Below are 15982 nucleotides of genomic sequence, written 5' to 3' on the forward strand. Positions count from 1 at the left end.
CCGTGTGGCGGCCGGAGCCCGCCGCGGCGGGCGGCCCGGCAGGTGAGCGGAGGCTCGGGGCTCTTCGCGTCGCCCGGGGCCTGAGGGTGTTGCGGGGGATGGGGAACGGGACGCGGCTTCGCGGCCGGCGGGCAGGGTTGGTGGCCCGGGCGGGAGCCCGCGCGTCCTGTGAGGGCACCGAGGGAGTCTCGCTGCCTCCCGCTCCTCCGCCCGGCCGGGCAGATCCCTCGGCACCCCGGGACGGCCCCCGGGCTGAAAGTGCCCGACCCGCTGCCCCTTCCCGGCCCCCCTCAGGTGGGTGGCCCCTCTCCTTGCCCGTGGAGGCTTCCCCCCCCCCCCCCTTGCTTTAGGCGTGCTCTCGTTGAGCCGCGGATTGGAGCAGTTCGGGAGTGTGTCGTGGGACCCTGGCGCATTGCTATTGCCAGCCGGACCAGAAATGCTCTTCAGCTACTGATAGTTGTTCTGGTACTTTAATGGATTAATTCCTTTGACTTTTCCTCCCTGTGTGTTTTAGATGCCAAGTGGAAAACAATAACTGACCAAATTAAGAAAGCTGTGGAAGTCTATAAGCCGTGTGTAAAGGCGAATTGCAGCTGCTACCAAAGGTGAGAGAGACTGGTTTTCTTTTTGACTCCACAGGCCTCTGGCCGTGAGAGGGAATACTTTTGCCAGCACTGATGGTTGGGAATTAGCTAGAGAATATTTGGGCTCTAAGGTATCACATCTGCAGCCATCATAGGTCACGGTGCTTGCAAGGAGGAGGTTGTTACTAGCATTGTGTGAAACAGGTTGACCTCCGTAGTTCCAATAGAAGGTGTGTCCGCCTGTAAACTGATCACACTTATTGTTGTTCTCTGCGATTGAACATACGCTATGTCAGCATTTCATGTATGATCACACAATAAACCATACACACAGCTGGTGACGTTTCTGTCTTAACAATCCACTTCTGCCTTCTCTCTCAGTGCAGTGTTGCTAAAAAGTCTTTCTCATGGGCTTTCAAAAGTGGAAGAAATCAAGTATGTGCAGAATGTTCTAAATAGCTAGATTAAGAAAGTTTGTTACAGAACACATTCATTTGGTGTGATAGTGTGCTGTACTTTTTAGTGCTCTTTCTAGGGAGTTTAGCTCACTGCTTGTGAGAATTGGACTGTTGGTCGATATTTAGCTACCCTGACACATAACGGAGGCATGATCCAAGAGGAGCTCATTCAGGTAGACACAAGTCCTGTAGTTTTTTTTTTTTTTATAACTACAGAGCATTATGCCTAATGCCAGCACTCTGACCTGAAATGCTGGCCTGATCTTCCTACAGTGAATTTAATGCAGAAAGCTAGAGGCATGTATGTGATGCAAGACCACTGTAGGCCATACAAGTGCAGGCTGATCTGTCTTGTAGACATAGCCAAACCAAACTTCCTTTCTGTTCGCACTGATAGAGCACGGCTGCAGCATGGCAAACATTACAATGGTCACCATTGCCCTACAGGCAGGGATTGTAGGACCAGGTTTTCTGATACCTTTAAGCAGCATTTTCATATAAAGGAGAATAGGGAATTCAGGGAAGAGTCAACATATTCTTCTGCCTTTAGGGTTAGGATTCCAAATGCAGAAACACAGATGCCCGACTTTAAGCCTCCTGTTTAAAAGTACCAGATGCGCTCACTCATTTTTTGGGGTGAGATTGAGTGCTATATTGGCTTTTAATATCAGATGAGTCATATTGGGCAACTGTTTATACACTCTGTTTGGAGTTTTTGATCTTCATTGCTCCTGCCCACCTTTGGGTAGAACACTTTCCCAAGTGGCTAAAACCTCCAAATCTGCTTCAGAACATGACAGTCGATAGTAACATGAAGTTGCGGTTGCTGTGGGTCTTGAAACCGAGTTTTTGTTAAAGCAGTAGTTCGTTTAAGGGTTGTTAAGGAGCGCTGCTATAGTGACAGGCATTACAAAAGAATCCAGGAAGATAATACAGCATGTACGCTGTGTGACACTTAAGAAACTCAGTTCATTTTGATAGCTGATTTGGAGGTATGTAAATATGCAGCAGAATGCTGAAAGCCAGTACTTTTCCCCACATAACAGATTCTGCTTATGTCTAGTCTTCTGTGACTCAGTGGCCAAGGCCTGAAAGTCCTAACTTGTTTGTTGCTACCTTTCAGTTGTCGCTTAGGTTACAGTGACATGGATGTGCCATAGAACTGCAACTTTCTTCCTGTTCTCAAGCTCATAACATTTGCATCCCTGCCAGACTGCTTATCCTGTAGTCAGCCCATCTGCACAATGGGAATTCTTTATGTAGTTTTACTGTTTTCTACCTGATTATAAAATAGCAGAACTCTGGAGGTTGGAGGGGACCTCTCGAGATCATCATGTCTAACCCCTCTGCTCAAGCAGTGTTGCCAGGACTGTGTCCAGTCAGGTTTTGAATATCTCAAAGAATAGAAACTCCACAGTCTCTCTGGGCAACCTGTACCAGTGTTTGACCACCCTCACAGTGGGACCATCCTGACAGTGTTGTATTAAACTAAGGCATTGATGTAGTGTCTACCAAAAAGTGGGGTTGTTACAATCTGACAGTGTTTGTTAAATGCTCCAGGCAGTTAGATCTGAGGGCCTTTAGACTAAATTTATATAAACTGCATCTTCCTCCTGTATTTTCTTATATTCATTAGGTTTATGTTTTCAAACTGCATTCCTGGAGCTCACTGGTGATGTGGAGATGTCACAGAACATATGCTACGTAGACTTGTCCTCCTGGGCTGGCTTTCACCGTACCCAGCATTACTGGGCGATGCTGTTCCTTGCAACTAGACTCTTACCTTGTTTTTTTTAATGTCCGAATAGCATGATATTGTGTGAGGAATTTGGTCTTGGTGTGGCCCATCATTCATGGAAGGCCAGAGCACAAGCTTCACAACTCAAAGGTTAAGTGAGCCAAAGGCATTTACCCATAACCTGCCAGGGTATGTAAGATCCTTTCTGGGAGAGTAAATAGAGTTCATGTTGATTTAGCCTCAGGGTCCTGTGCTGGGCTTTCTGTTCGGGCGAACAACACATAGATAGTCAAAGAGTGAATCTTGGACCTTTGAGTCTCTGAGTGACAGCTCTTCCAAGTGACTTACATTAAATTCTCCGTTATGCTACATATAGCAGAGCTCCTGGAAGATACATAGAGCTTGTTTTAGCTAGAAGTCTGTTCTGTATACTGCAGTAATGTAATCCACAGTATCCTCCCTATTGTACATAATAATGGTTGATTGTTTTGTGTTCAGTGTCTGGAAGCAGGACCTGGCTCCTTTTCGAGGTGGTGTTTCCAAGGAGATAATATCAGATGTGGTGAGCCGGAAGCTCGGGACACATTACCAAATCATTAAGAACAAATTGTACCGTGAGCAGGACTGCTTGTTCCCTGCAAGGTAAGAGCCATGCGGAAGATCTCTTCTCCCTAGCTGGGACACAGGAGTACTTCCCACGCTGCCAAGCTGAAAGTCATTGAGCACAATGGTATTTTAGAGGTCTGAATTCCTTATTAGAGCAGGAGCCTAGAGAATTTTGTATGAGGCTTAAATGTAGCAAGAGATAAGTGTCGTTGTTGCACTTCAGTGTACAAAGGGTTGGTTGGTTGTGGGATCGCAGAGAAAGCTGCAGATCGGGCCAGATTTAACAGGATGGGTTGCTTCACTGGTGTCTGTACTGCGTTGGGGCTTACAGGCTGCTATAGGCAGTTTCCAGCCTGCGTCATGGTATGGCTCGGGCTTACCATCTCTTCTGCTCCTGTGCAGAGAGAAAGGCCTGCAAGAGACTGTAGGATTCTGCCTTCTCTTTATAGCTCTTTTGCTATATGTCATTTCTGCACAGATGCAGTGGAGTTGAGCACTTCCTTCTGGGGATCATCAACCGCCTCCCTGACATGGAAATGGTGATCAATGTGCGAGACTACCCCCAGGTCCCCAAGTGGATGAAACCCATTATCCCAGTCTTCTCCTTCAGTAAGGTGCACACATCTTTAAAAGCTGAGCATTTCTGAGACATGCATGTTGTCCTTTCTCTTGGGAACGTATTTCTGAGGATGGTTCCCCGCAGATTTTCTGTTTCAAAATTGCTTGCTCTTTTTTGCTCTTATGTTTCCCTTCACTTCCAGTTTTCTGGCAGACAGATTTGCAGATTTATTCAATAGAACAGTTTTGCCCCTCATTAGCTCCCCTTCCATGTCAAAAAATGTACCTCTGCCACAGTGGAACAATGCACAGCTGGATGGGATATGTGCCAGCATTGCTGTCATTTGCTACAATGCCTCTGTTAAAATTGTAGCCATAGTTTATCAGCATTATTAAGGATTTTTGACCATCGCTCAGCTGTCATACAGTTAATCTCATTTAATGTGAATATTTTAGTCCTCTTTTTTGGTACCACAAATAAGTATTTCTTATTTTCTTTTCTGTAATATTGCTATTTCCTGAGAACGCTTTTCCCCTGGATTCCCTTTTCCATCTGCAAACATGCACGCACATGCAGAGGTGCACACATGCATAGAGACATTTGCTCTCTGCTTCTCTGTTCCCAGACTCGAGAACCCTCCTGTATGTTTTCCTACTTCTCCCATTGTTAAACCTGACTGTAGTATAGTATCTCATCCTTTCCAACAAAATATCATTACACCTCAAGCTTTGGCTAATCTTGCTTTGCCTTAGTGTATGACCAGTGTGCCCAAGTCCTGCACCCTTGCTACCTAACCCTGATTGTGATCCTGTCCTTGGCTGAAGCCTAGCAGACAGTAAGGTGCAAAAAGAAGCAATAAACCATTTGCTCTTGCTACTTCAGGCCCTATTCTGTTTCTGCTAACTTGTAGCATCTTACTCTGAACCCAGCTCTTCAGCTCATATAGTCTGAACCATAATATGATCCATAACTATCATGTAGTCCTCAGCCATCCTAAAACTCTCTAGAATTTCAGTACAACATTGCAAGCATTCAATATGTCATTCAGTAACCATGTTCGCTGCCAGATGTAGTAGCAAAGCTAGCTGTCTTGCCCCTTGACCATTGCACAGCCTTAACTCTAGCCAGCAGAACCCAAATTGATGCAGAGCAGGTTGCAAGAGTTTAATCTTTGCAACCGTATTAATCATCCTGCCCCTGGGTGCCTTGCAGGACCCTGCAAGAAACTGAGTTCTTTGTCACCGTTGTCCAATATCTGAACTATGGTCTCAGCCCTATCCTTAACTGAAACCCAGTGATCCAGGCACAGCTCACACTTAACCAGCCAGTGTTAGGAGGGTTCCAGGATGCTGGTCCAGAGTGCTTTCTAAGCCTGAAAGCGTAAGGGATTGAAGGATTGTCCTATTCTGCATCTCAGAAGGCTGACCCTGGGGTGGTGGTGAAGCTGTCATAGTTTGTTATCAATGCCTGTTTATAGCAAGACTGAGAAGGAGCAGATCATAGAAGCATGTACTCATTTAATTTGGAAGGGACCTCAGGAGGTCACCCAGTCCAGCACCTTGCTCGGAGCAGGACCAACTACGTCAGGGTGCTCCAGGCTGTGTCCTGCCCAGATCTGAGCATCCCCAAGGACAGTGTCCACAGACAGTGTTTGACTTCCATCAGAATGAAAACGTATTTCCCAATATCTGCTTGGAATTTCACTTCTTGTAATCAAAGCCTGTTGCCTTTCATTCTGTCTCTGCACTTGTGAAAAGAGTCTGCCTCCATCTTCTATGGACAATCCCATTGGGTAGTAGGAGACACCATTTAGATTCCCCCAAGCCTCCTCTTCGTGTGCATGAACAAACCCATTCCTCAGCCCCAGTTTATGTGTCATTTGCACCAACCTCCTAACTACCTTGGTGGCCTTGGACTGTCTCCAGTATCTCCAGGTGACAGATAGATGGATAATTGTATAAGAATTTTATTACTAGTGCAAGGAAGTAGCCTATAGTCTGGTTTCATGAAAGGGTTTAGTCTTACTTAAGTGCTGGCCCTCCTTCTGCTTATATGGGAATTTAAGCATCCAAACAGGAGTGAGGAACTGAAATTCATACATGACCTGGGTATTTGTTACAGTGAACTGTTAAGCGATCTCTAGGAAGGCTGGAATGAACTGAAGTGTTGGAAACCTAAATGTCAAAGTGTCTATAAGCGCCTGTATCTCTGAGGTGATGATAATGCCTCTTAACTTACCATCAGTAGAAAACATTTGTAGCTACACATAGACACAAGTCTTTAGAAAGGTGAGTGGAACCTGGGTCTTTCACTATTTACTAATCAGCTATACCATGGACCTCTTTTGTTATTTTCTAACATGAAAGTCCTGTGTTGTCATGCAGCAAGTCAGAGCCTTTTTAAAGTCATTGAAACACTTTAATATTGGGTTGTCTTCATATGAACCCCAGCAACACTGTGGTGACCACAAAGCTTTCATGGCTGCTTATGGAACAGTGACGGAGAAAGCTGACAGAACTCCCAGAAGGGACGTTCATTACTGGTGGGCTCAGTCAGTAAACTGAAGTAGATATTACTCTTGTTCTTACATTACTCTCCTTTTTCTTAAGACACCTGAATACAATGACATAATGTATCCTGCCTGGACATTTTGGGAAGGAGGACCAGCTGTTTGGCCAATTTACCCAACAGGTTTAGGGCGCTGGGACCTCATGAGAGAGGACCTCAGAAGGTATGTTTTGGAAATGGTTATGTGTGTGGGGAGGTTTAATGGAAGACAAACTCACAGTAAAAGCCGTATAGCATTGGGCCAATATTGAACTCTAAGACTATAGGTCTGTTGGCCTGTGATCTGTCCTGCTGCCCCTCATTAACTACATACAGCCTAACTGCTCTATAATTCTCCATGGAAACCTTGGATGATGTAACCAGAAGTTATAATTAGCTTCTCTGTTTCCAGCACTTTAGTAAGGAATGCAGAGGATGAAGCATACACATTCTTCATGCTGTCAGGGCCAGATTACTATCATTTTTGGTGGGATAGGGTTTGTCAATAAAGTAGCAGTTATCTTTTGCCTGCAGAAATCTCCCCTGACACATGGAAATATTTTCCTTTGTTTCCAACTACTTCTCTAGGAGCTGTGTTTTTTTCACTGCAGGGATGATCCAGGATGTTTGTATAAGCTTCTGGAAGGTTAAAGGAAAGCCTTCTTTAGATCTGCTTTTACTTGAGTATTATTGTGCAATAGAGAAACCTGGAGTCATTCCCAAGAATCGAGTCATTACTGGGCTGAGAGTAAGACAGAAGAGGTTTCTGACTGGGAGTCTTTCTTTTGGCAGGATCTTTGACTATTAGCAGAATAAGGGGCTGTTTCCCATGGGAAGTGACAAACAAAGTGTGCAACAATGAACATAGAAACATAACAAGAAGAAACACCTTGATGTCAATCACTTGACATCAGAATGCAAGGTTGAATGATTCCCTCTTCAAAATCTGAAGATCTGTGGGACTAATCATAGCTGAAGCCTAATCTGATAGAATAGAATGAAGGTCCAAAGCATTTACTCATCCTTGCTTTCTCAGTGAATGCCACTTGTGTCACTGGGTTATAAACAGATGCAAAGCTTGACCTGTGCAGGTCTGTTTGGGGATCAGGACCTACCTGTCAAGCCAGGTGCAACAGAAAAGTACCACAAAGAGTTCCCCAGAGGGAGGCAGGTGACTGCACTGACAGAAATAAAACATGTGAACAGCTATTTTGAAGGACGTGCTTAGATATAAAATGAAAGTTACTTGGCAAAACAACGAACCCCTGTATCTTAAATGCAAAATGCTAGGCAGGTTTTTAGTTTGTTTGTTTTTGATGGGAAATGGCAGTGGTTAAAAATTCTCTAGTCATTTTGCACTATCCATACTCAGTGAAGTACAGAAAAATAAAGCAATGATACAAAAAATGATTCAAATTTTAGGTAAATTTTAATACCCTTAAAGGTTTGATGAGGGGCTTGTGTGTAATTCATTGTTTTGACTGAAAGATATTCTGAAAAGTAGCCTATACTGTGTTGCCTTAAACATGATATTCACAGGAAAACATGTTTCACTGGACCTGGCTGAGAGTTTTTTCTGCTGTACTGAAGAAAGTGATTTCCATCAAAAATGAAGAATAATAAAAAGAGATCATGCTGTGAAAACTGATGAGAGTGCTGTTTCATGGTTATATGAAATCATTTATTGCCATGTATAAACAATATTTTCAGATCTGCAGAAAAATGGCCATGGATGAAAAAAATCTCTAAAGGATATTTCCGAGGATCCAGGTGAGCATATTTTCCTGTAACAGGAGATTCTACCAACATATGCTGTGACAGCTGTCTGTATGCAGAAATTTCTGTATTTCCAAGACCTAAAAAAGTGTAACCCAGAATGTATTTTTTAAAAGTAAGGAAAGGAGACATTTTGTACAGCAGCATTTCACCATTAGTGATTTTTCCATAAGAATTGCCATTTGCAACTAGTTTATTATAATAAGTCTAATATTGGAAACAGAAGTTGTGATGGATTTGCTAAGTTATTTCTTAATGAGTAAAACTGTTGCACTAGGAACCAGCTTGTTTTGTTCTGCGAAGGGAACTGCAGGTGCATGATACAAATTTAAAGATTTGATGTTGATGTGTTTGCTTCTTGCCAATGTGAATACTTTATTCGCTATGCAAGTGCTCAACCCTGAATCAAAAATATTCTTGCTTTAGGTTACCTGAGTAGTGGGAGATAAGAGAGTAGATTATGTCTGCCCTCTCTCCAGTGACAGTTTGAAAACAATGTTAAACCTAATACTTTGTTCTTCCCCCATCCCCAATAGGGAAGGATTTGATATCTTACTAGATAGGCTCGGGAGATGATGAGGAGTGAGTCTCAGGGATGTCATAACCTTGTTTATCAGTAGTGTTTTAAATTGGTGTCAGAGAGATCAGCGCTGAAGGTGCTTGGCATTTCTTAGCTCTCTTTGACTTAGAAGGGAGTTTATTTGGCACCCATCAGGATAAAGCCTGAAGGAAACAACATCTCTGCTGATTTGTCCTGGGAATTGCTTGAATAATACTATTAAATATTTAGTAAGTGAAATAAAGAAACTTGGCCTCAAATCATTTTGGTACACATAACTCATTCTCTTCTGCTAATGTACCCTTGGACAGAAATATACTGTATGGTAGGCACTTAATGTTTTTGGGGCACAAAGGGAGGTCAGCCTCGTAAAGAGGCAGGGTCTTGAGTCCTGTAGTTTGTTAGCTGTGTTGAATCATGTGGATTGGCAATTACTGATAGCATTTCTTTTGCAGAACGAGTCCTGAGAGAGATCCCCTCATTCTGCTGTCCCGAGAAACCCCAGAACTTGTTGATGCTGAGTACACTAAAAACCAGGCTTGGAAATCTGAAAAGGTGTGTGGGTGTCTGTCTCCTGAGTGTGAAGGCCAGAAAGAATAGCATTGCAAGATGGCTTTGATGATTGAGAAGCGTCTTGTTGGAGAGTTGTGGGTGATCCTCTAGAGTGGGGGAGCCTTGTAGTTCCCTTGATGGCCACACCTCTCTGACAGATGAAAGGAAGGAGTCTTCCAGAGCCTGGGAGGCCAAACATTTTTCTTCCATCTACACTTTTTGTTCAAGGAAACCAGCATACATAAGAAAATGGATCTATGCCAATCCCCAACTCTTCCATTACAATGAAATTAGCCAACTCTTCCCCTTCTAGCCCTGAGCTGCCTGTGTGTTGTTGTCAGTCTTTTTAAACCTTTTTCTGTCATCTCTGTTTCTTGCTCTTCTTGTTGATAACTTTCTGATAACTGTTGCTGATAACTTCTTTTTAGTTCCATACTTAGTCTACAGTCCAGTGCTCTCCAGACAGTCTTGGCTACTCTGGTTACACTTGGCTTCACGTTGTCCCAAGCTGTTTTCCACTCTGTAGCTGCCAACTAAACATTATCATTTAATGTGTTTGTGCTGGTGTTTGCTTACAGGCAGTGTGTAATTTACTGAACTTTTTTTCTTGTTTGAAGGTCTGTGAATTCTTCATAATACTTCTAAAAGCCCACCAGAGAAGGTGTTCTCAGAAGTGGGAATGGAGGGTTTTGAGACTTCAGCTTTGTTTCTAACTGAGAAGGAAAACAAATATGAAATCACTATATAAAGCTTACTGATTTTTTTTTTTTTAATTCCCTTTATTTTAAGGACACCTTAGGGAAGCCTCCTGCAAAGGAAATTCCACTGGTTGATCACTGCAAATACAAGTAAGAGTTTTCATTAATAAAACTGTTCAAGGGCTGTGGGTTTTTTTCTTTCCTTGCACAGTGTAAGGCCTCATTTTATTTTAGGGTCTAATTCCAGCAACCAGCTCCAGGCAGATAAGAAAGCTTGTGAACAGACGTAAGGCAGTTGAAAATTTGGGAGTTTAGCATGGCCTGTTTCAGTGCCAGTTTTCCCCTGTCAGTTCAGGAGAAATAAAGTGCTTTGGGGAAAGTAAAGGTCTTAGATCACTAATAAACATAAAGATAAAATTTTTTTAAAATCAAAAAGGCTTTCTGTCAGTCTTTCTTTATATTCCTGTACCAAGCTGTGTGTTCAGAATTATTTTTTTGATGCTACAGTGATAGCATTACCGTCTTCAAAGACATAAGGAGCTAAGGAGTCATGTCTTCATATGCATATGGGGGCAAGTGTTGCCACTGGATGTATATAGAAAAAGGGAGAACCTGAAGTATGATTGAGCAGATACAGTATTGATTCATACTTTGTATGTTGTTTAGGAGAATGTGGTTTTGTTTACAAAGGTTTTTATTTTTTAACTACTTTAGGGAGGGGTTTTTGGTGTAATATTCTTGCAGGTTTCTGTGTAAAAATGTGAACTTGTAGTACGTATGCACTTGTATGTCTGATGTTTTGCTTTTTCTTTTGCTTTAAAATTACCTAGTTATGATTCTGCCAGCTAGAATCTGCCGATACAAGAACTCAGTCATTTGGCTGGATCTCTGTTTTTGTGCAAAATGTGATTGACTTGTCTCATTTTATATTTCACTAGACTGTTGCCCAGATTTCTCCTTTCTGTTACACATAGAATTCACTACCCTGATGCCTCCTAAGGTCCTCGTACAGTATAGGCTGAGACATTCTTACACGCTTTGTCATAGCCCAGGGTCTTGTAGGATCAACATGAACTTCTCACTGCTTCCTTCAGTGTAGGTGCTATAGCAGGCTGTCTGAGAGCAGCGCTCAGTGACTTGCCTGAGGTCACAGATGGTGGGAGCTGTGTCTGGAATTGGACAGAGGCATTTCCGCACCTCCAGACCACTGTGCTTGTTACATCTCTGCACGTATTTGTTGAGTTCCTAATACAACGAGCTACTCATCCCTGCCTTGAACTCCTAGGCAATACAAAGAATGCAGAACAATTTGAGATTTACTCCTTGTCACTTATAGCTAAACTTAGTTCAGCAGTAATTCCCATCTCACCCAAAATAAATATAACATATAATCCCCATCTTGCCCAAAATATCTTCATTAAAGGAAGAACTCCCTTCCCCCAGCCCAAAATGTTTGACTTCAAAGATAGTTATATGTACTGAGGGGTTTTACCCACAGGAAAAACAGCTTTCCATATAATTGGAGAAATGTGGGTTTAAAAAAGAAAGCAAGTAAGCAAACAAACATCCCTCTGAGATACTGTTTGCTAAGAGAAATCCGCCCCCAGTCAAGCCCACTTTACTAACTTGGCAGAAAATACTGAAAACAAAATTGTGGATTCTTTGTTATCTGCAAAGTCCATCTGTTGTGTGCTAGCCTATTTAACCTCCTAGGGTTGCATTCCTAAGTTAATATGAAACAATTAGATTCAGATTAAAGCAGAATCCCAGAGGAAAAAAAAAAAACAACAAAAACCCAACTGAGAGAGATGTGGCAAAGCTGAACAATGAACAGAGAAGCTCAGTGCAAGACAAGAGAGAACTGGGAAAAGGCTCCTCATGGCAACAGCATCTCTGAAGCGTAGAGTCACAGGATCAGCATCCACGTTGTGACCTTCCATGCCTTGTTGGCAGTTGTCCGTGAGGCCTCCTTTGGTTTGTTGCAGGCAGGTGTCTTTATCGGAGGTAAAGCCTCGTGCCTTGATTTTCTTCCTCAGTTTTGAGAGACAGCAGAAATTTACCTAGCATATCTTTAACCTCAGCTCACCTTTCCTGTGAGGAGCTTCAAATAAATGTCTTCCCTTTGTTTTAGCGACCAGTGCGTAGCTTGGTGTGAGGGAGACACCCCCCCCGGCCTCAGCTGCTACCTGTGAGGGAAGGTTGACTGCTACTTGAAACCCAGTTTCTTAGTGCATTTCCTCACAAAATGCCGAGTATAATCAGGTCCCTCTCTTTGCTTATCCCTTTAAAGGTATCTGTTTAATTTCCGGGGAGTGGCTGCCAGTTTCCGGTTGAAACACCTTTTCTTATGTGGTTCACTTGTGTTTCACGTTGGAGAAGAGTGGTTGGAGTTCTTCTACCCTCAGCTGAAGCCTTGGGTCCACTACATCCCAGTCCGATCAGACCTCTCTAACGTCAGGTGTGAGACCCCAAGTGTGCTCAGCGGAGCATGAAAAACACTGCTGTGTTTGGGAAAGTGGTTTGGTTTGTATTACACCAAGTAGTGCCTCCACTCCTAGGCATCTCCTAGACAAAGGCTCTTGGAGATCATGTTCTTTTCTCTTTATTACTGCCCCCAGAGAATCATTTGGTCATACTACTTAAGAGAGTACAGTTTCACTGGAGTGTGTAGGTCTATCGCCCTCACTGAAATTAGCAGGCACTAGGCACTTAAATTTGCAAGTGGGCCCTGCAGCACAGATAAGGGGGAAGAGGAACTTATCACGGGGCCAGTAATGTGTTAGCTCCCATATTTTAGCATGCTGTCCAGAACTGATATGGAACAAATGAGAAGGGCAAGTTTCTTCTGTGCTCTGAAACGAGGAGCACCAGTCCCTCGCTCAGCTGTAGATTCTTAATGTCATCCTCTGCAATAATTTAGCTAAGGGACAATGTTCTCCATTGAGATAGTTGTTTCATAGCATTTTTTTGGCCTTCATTTTAGGGAGCTGCTGCAGTTTGTAAAGGAAAATGATGCCATAGCACAAGAAATTTCAGAGAGGTAGGTTGTGCGTCCTTTCTGGCTGTCATGTAGTCTTCTTCCAAAGCATTTTCTTAAGCAGCTTTTGAAGGGGTTACCTATCAAAGACAACCTAGTATTAATAGGGTGCAGTATAATTGATCTGCTGCAATAACAGCAGGAGGGTTGGCGAACTCGTAACAAGCGAACAAGTTTATATGCTTAGGTCATTGGTTCAGCTGTGACCCATGTCAGGAACCCCACTGAAAGCCATCAGAAGTTGGGAGCTTTCGTCTCAGTATGAGGTGAGTTGACCCCTGGGAACTGTGTCTGCGTTGCAAACATTATGTATCCAGACTGGCCGCGACTGGCTTCTGAAGCAGCGTGCATCAGTGCTGCTCAGGCTGTATTTGATATCTGAAATCTGATATTTATTTTCCCAGTTAACAAATACCATCTTGAGGATAACAAAAGCACTGCAACTGTCAGAGCTGTGACCGTGAATGAAGATTGTGATATTAAAATAGATGGTACAGGGCAGTGCATGTTGTTTCTCATTTGAAACGCAGAAGAGTGAAAGTTGATACACATATAAAACATAAACCAAAGACCCTTGTAGGAACTGGAAATTGGTTCTGACTGTGCCTTGTGTGTCTCTAGGGGACGCCAATTCATCACCGAGCACTTGCAGATGGAGGATGTCTCTTGCTACTGGGAGCATCTGCTGTCTGAATATTCCCAAGCCTTGACTTACAAAGTGAAAAGGAGGAAGAGCTACAGCGAGATCACTTCTGAGTGGCTGAAAACAGAACTGTAGAGACTAATCTGTTTTTCTCTTCAGCTCAAACTGATCTCTGTGGAAATCTGAAGATCAGTGTATCTTCTTTCTTGTTCTCTCAGACTTCTTATCCTTCACGCTGCAACTACCGTGAACAGCAATAGGCTAACTTTGAAATTGCTCCCATACAGTGGGACCCAGTTATGCTATCACCATAAGAATGTTAAGTAGAATGTTGGACTATGGCTATTTAATGGGGTGGTTATGGTCATGCCTGGGAGAGGGTTGTTAGCATTTGGGACTTTGTTACTACCTGTGTCAGAATGATCCTAAATCCCATTCAGTCAATGAGAAGCCTGTCTGTTAATTTTACTGGGCTTTTTACCAAGTCCGCTGTACTCATGGGCAAGGTACACAGACTGTCAGCTACATGCAGCTGGGAGATACATGCCCCTTTTTTTGGCAAATGGTCAATGTTTTCTCACCTGTGATATTAGGTGTTCTCTGACAGAAGCAGGTACTGGGATTTGGGGTAACCTTTTTAGATAGCCTAGAGCTTATGTTTATGTCAGGTTTTAGAAGTTGATGGTAGGGCTTTGATGTGCCATTGAAAGGACAAATGATCCTTGCACAGTTAAACTACCTCACAGGGGAGCAGTTGGTGATGATGATGTTGCCACAGCGCTAAGCCTGAGTAGCAGACAGTCAAGCAGTTGGCAACTGAGATAAAGACAGTTCATCCTCTGACAGATGAGCTGGGTGCCTGCACAGCCACACAGAACCAAGCCCCTGTTAACAAGCTCTCGCCAGCTGCCTGGCCAGACATCCTTAAGAACCCAGAGAAAGTATATGCAGAGGTAGAGTCAGCTCTTCTTTTTCCCAGATGTTCACAGATTCTCTGCTCTGATCTTCTTCTGTAAACTGTCTAGGGTTGTTGGGGGGGGGGCGGTTTGAGGCTGGTAACACATCTGCTCACTTCAGTATTTGCTTTTCTTTCACACTGCCGTCACACTCCTTTTCTCATCTCTTTCAGTCTGGTTGAGGGAATGTCTTCAGCCACACAGTGGCAGCTAGTTCTCACATTACTCATTTTGAGTTCAGTCACAGGTTGCTTGCGCTCACTGTGTTTGTACCCACTATGGGCTGCTCAGCCCAGGGGGAGTGCAATTTCTGAAATGCTCTGTGGCCCCTGAGTTGAGAGGCCTGGTGGGAAGCAGTGTCTTCTCTGGCATCCAGGCAGGTGCTCAGAAGAGCTTGGGCAGGGGCACGGGGTCCCAGGAGAGGGCCACTGCCTCCTCGGCGAGCACCCTTGATGCCGAGCGGCCTCAAGGCGTAGGAAGCAGCACATGGATGGAAGAGAATGGTAGCCACAGCTCAGGTCTCCTCTGCAGTCAGTTTGGATCAGAGAAGGAGAAAACACTACAAGGAACAATAATGCTAAGTGCACCTATGCGTGTCTGTGCTCGCACAGAGGCCTTGCAGCACTGCCAAGCCCGGGTGCAGGGACGTAGTTGCCAGACCTATTCATCAAGTGCCAGTTGCTGGAGCAGCACGCCAGTTATGTGACCGGCGCCTGGGTTATCCCAGCCTGCAAAGGAAACAAATCAGGGTACTAAAATAGCCTAGTTTCCAAGGAAAATAACTGTGCGAGAGTGGAAGGGTTTTTTTGGTTGTGTATTTTTAGTTAAGGGAGAAGGTGAAACAGCTATGTCTAATATTTTTAAAGTGTTTTTAATGAAGTGTTTTTGGAATAAAACATGAAAATGAAGTTTTGTTGGATGCATCATTGCTTAGTCAGAACTGTACTAAAAGATCTGGATTGCCCCCGGCTGTTCTGCCAAAGTGGGGACGCGGGGTTCTGTTTTTGCTCTGTCACAGCAATGCGTAGGGTGTCTCTGCTTCCAGTCTCGGTGGCTGGAAACTTCCTCTGGTCGGTCGCCTGCGTGCGCGGGGGCCCGTTCGGTCCGATGCCGGTTTTTTTCGCGTTGCTGAACGGGCTCTGGCTCTGCTTTTCCTCCCTCGAGAGGACGAGACCCTCGCCTCTACCTGCGGGGAGGCCGAGCGCTCCCGGCGGGGCGGCCCGGCCCGGTGCTGTCCCGCGGCGCCGTGCCCCGCCGGGGCGGCAGGGG

General features: G+C 44.1%; 2 protein-coding genes across 2 annotated transcripts in view; both read left to right on the forward strand.

Annotated features, from left to right (window-relative positions):
* Window positions 1-5: 5 nt before the first annotated feature.
* On the forward strand, window positions 6-14800 carry POGLUT1 (protein O-glucosyltransferase 1; the record flags this gene model as incomplete). Its single annotated transcript, XM_010567641.1, has 11 exons — window positions 6-42; window positions 515-605; window positions 3279-3422; window positions 3865-4000; window positions 6555-6676; window positions 8203-8262; window positions 9283-9382; window positions 10169-10227; window positions 12368-12535; window positions 13061-13117; window positions 13736-14800. Coding segments are annotated over 11 exons (1131 nt in total), but the record flags the coding sequence as incomplete, so codon positions are not given.
* TIMMDC1 (translocase of inner mitochondrial membrane domain containing 1) overlaps window positions 14255-15982 on the forward strand; it is a 9087-nt gene continuing 7359 nt past the window's right edge. The window contains exon 1 of the mRNA XM_010567642.1: window positions 14255-14263. Coding sequence (XP_010565944.1) covers window positions 14255-14263 — 9 coding nt within the window. The remainder of the gene's footprint in view (window positions 14264-15982) is intronic.

The sequence above is a fragment of the Haliaeetus leucocephalus genome, unplaced genomic scaffold (genome assembly GCF_000737465.1).
Source record: "Haliaeetus leucocephalus isolate CR32 unplaced genomic scaffold, Haliaeetus_leucocephalus-4.0 Scaffold228, whole genome shotgun sequence".
Lineage (NCBI taxonomy): Eukaryota > Metazoa > Chordata > Aves > Accipitriformes > Accipitridae > Haliaeetus > Haliaeetus leucocephalus.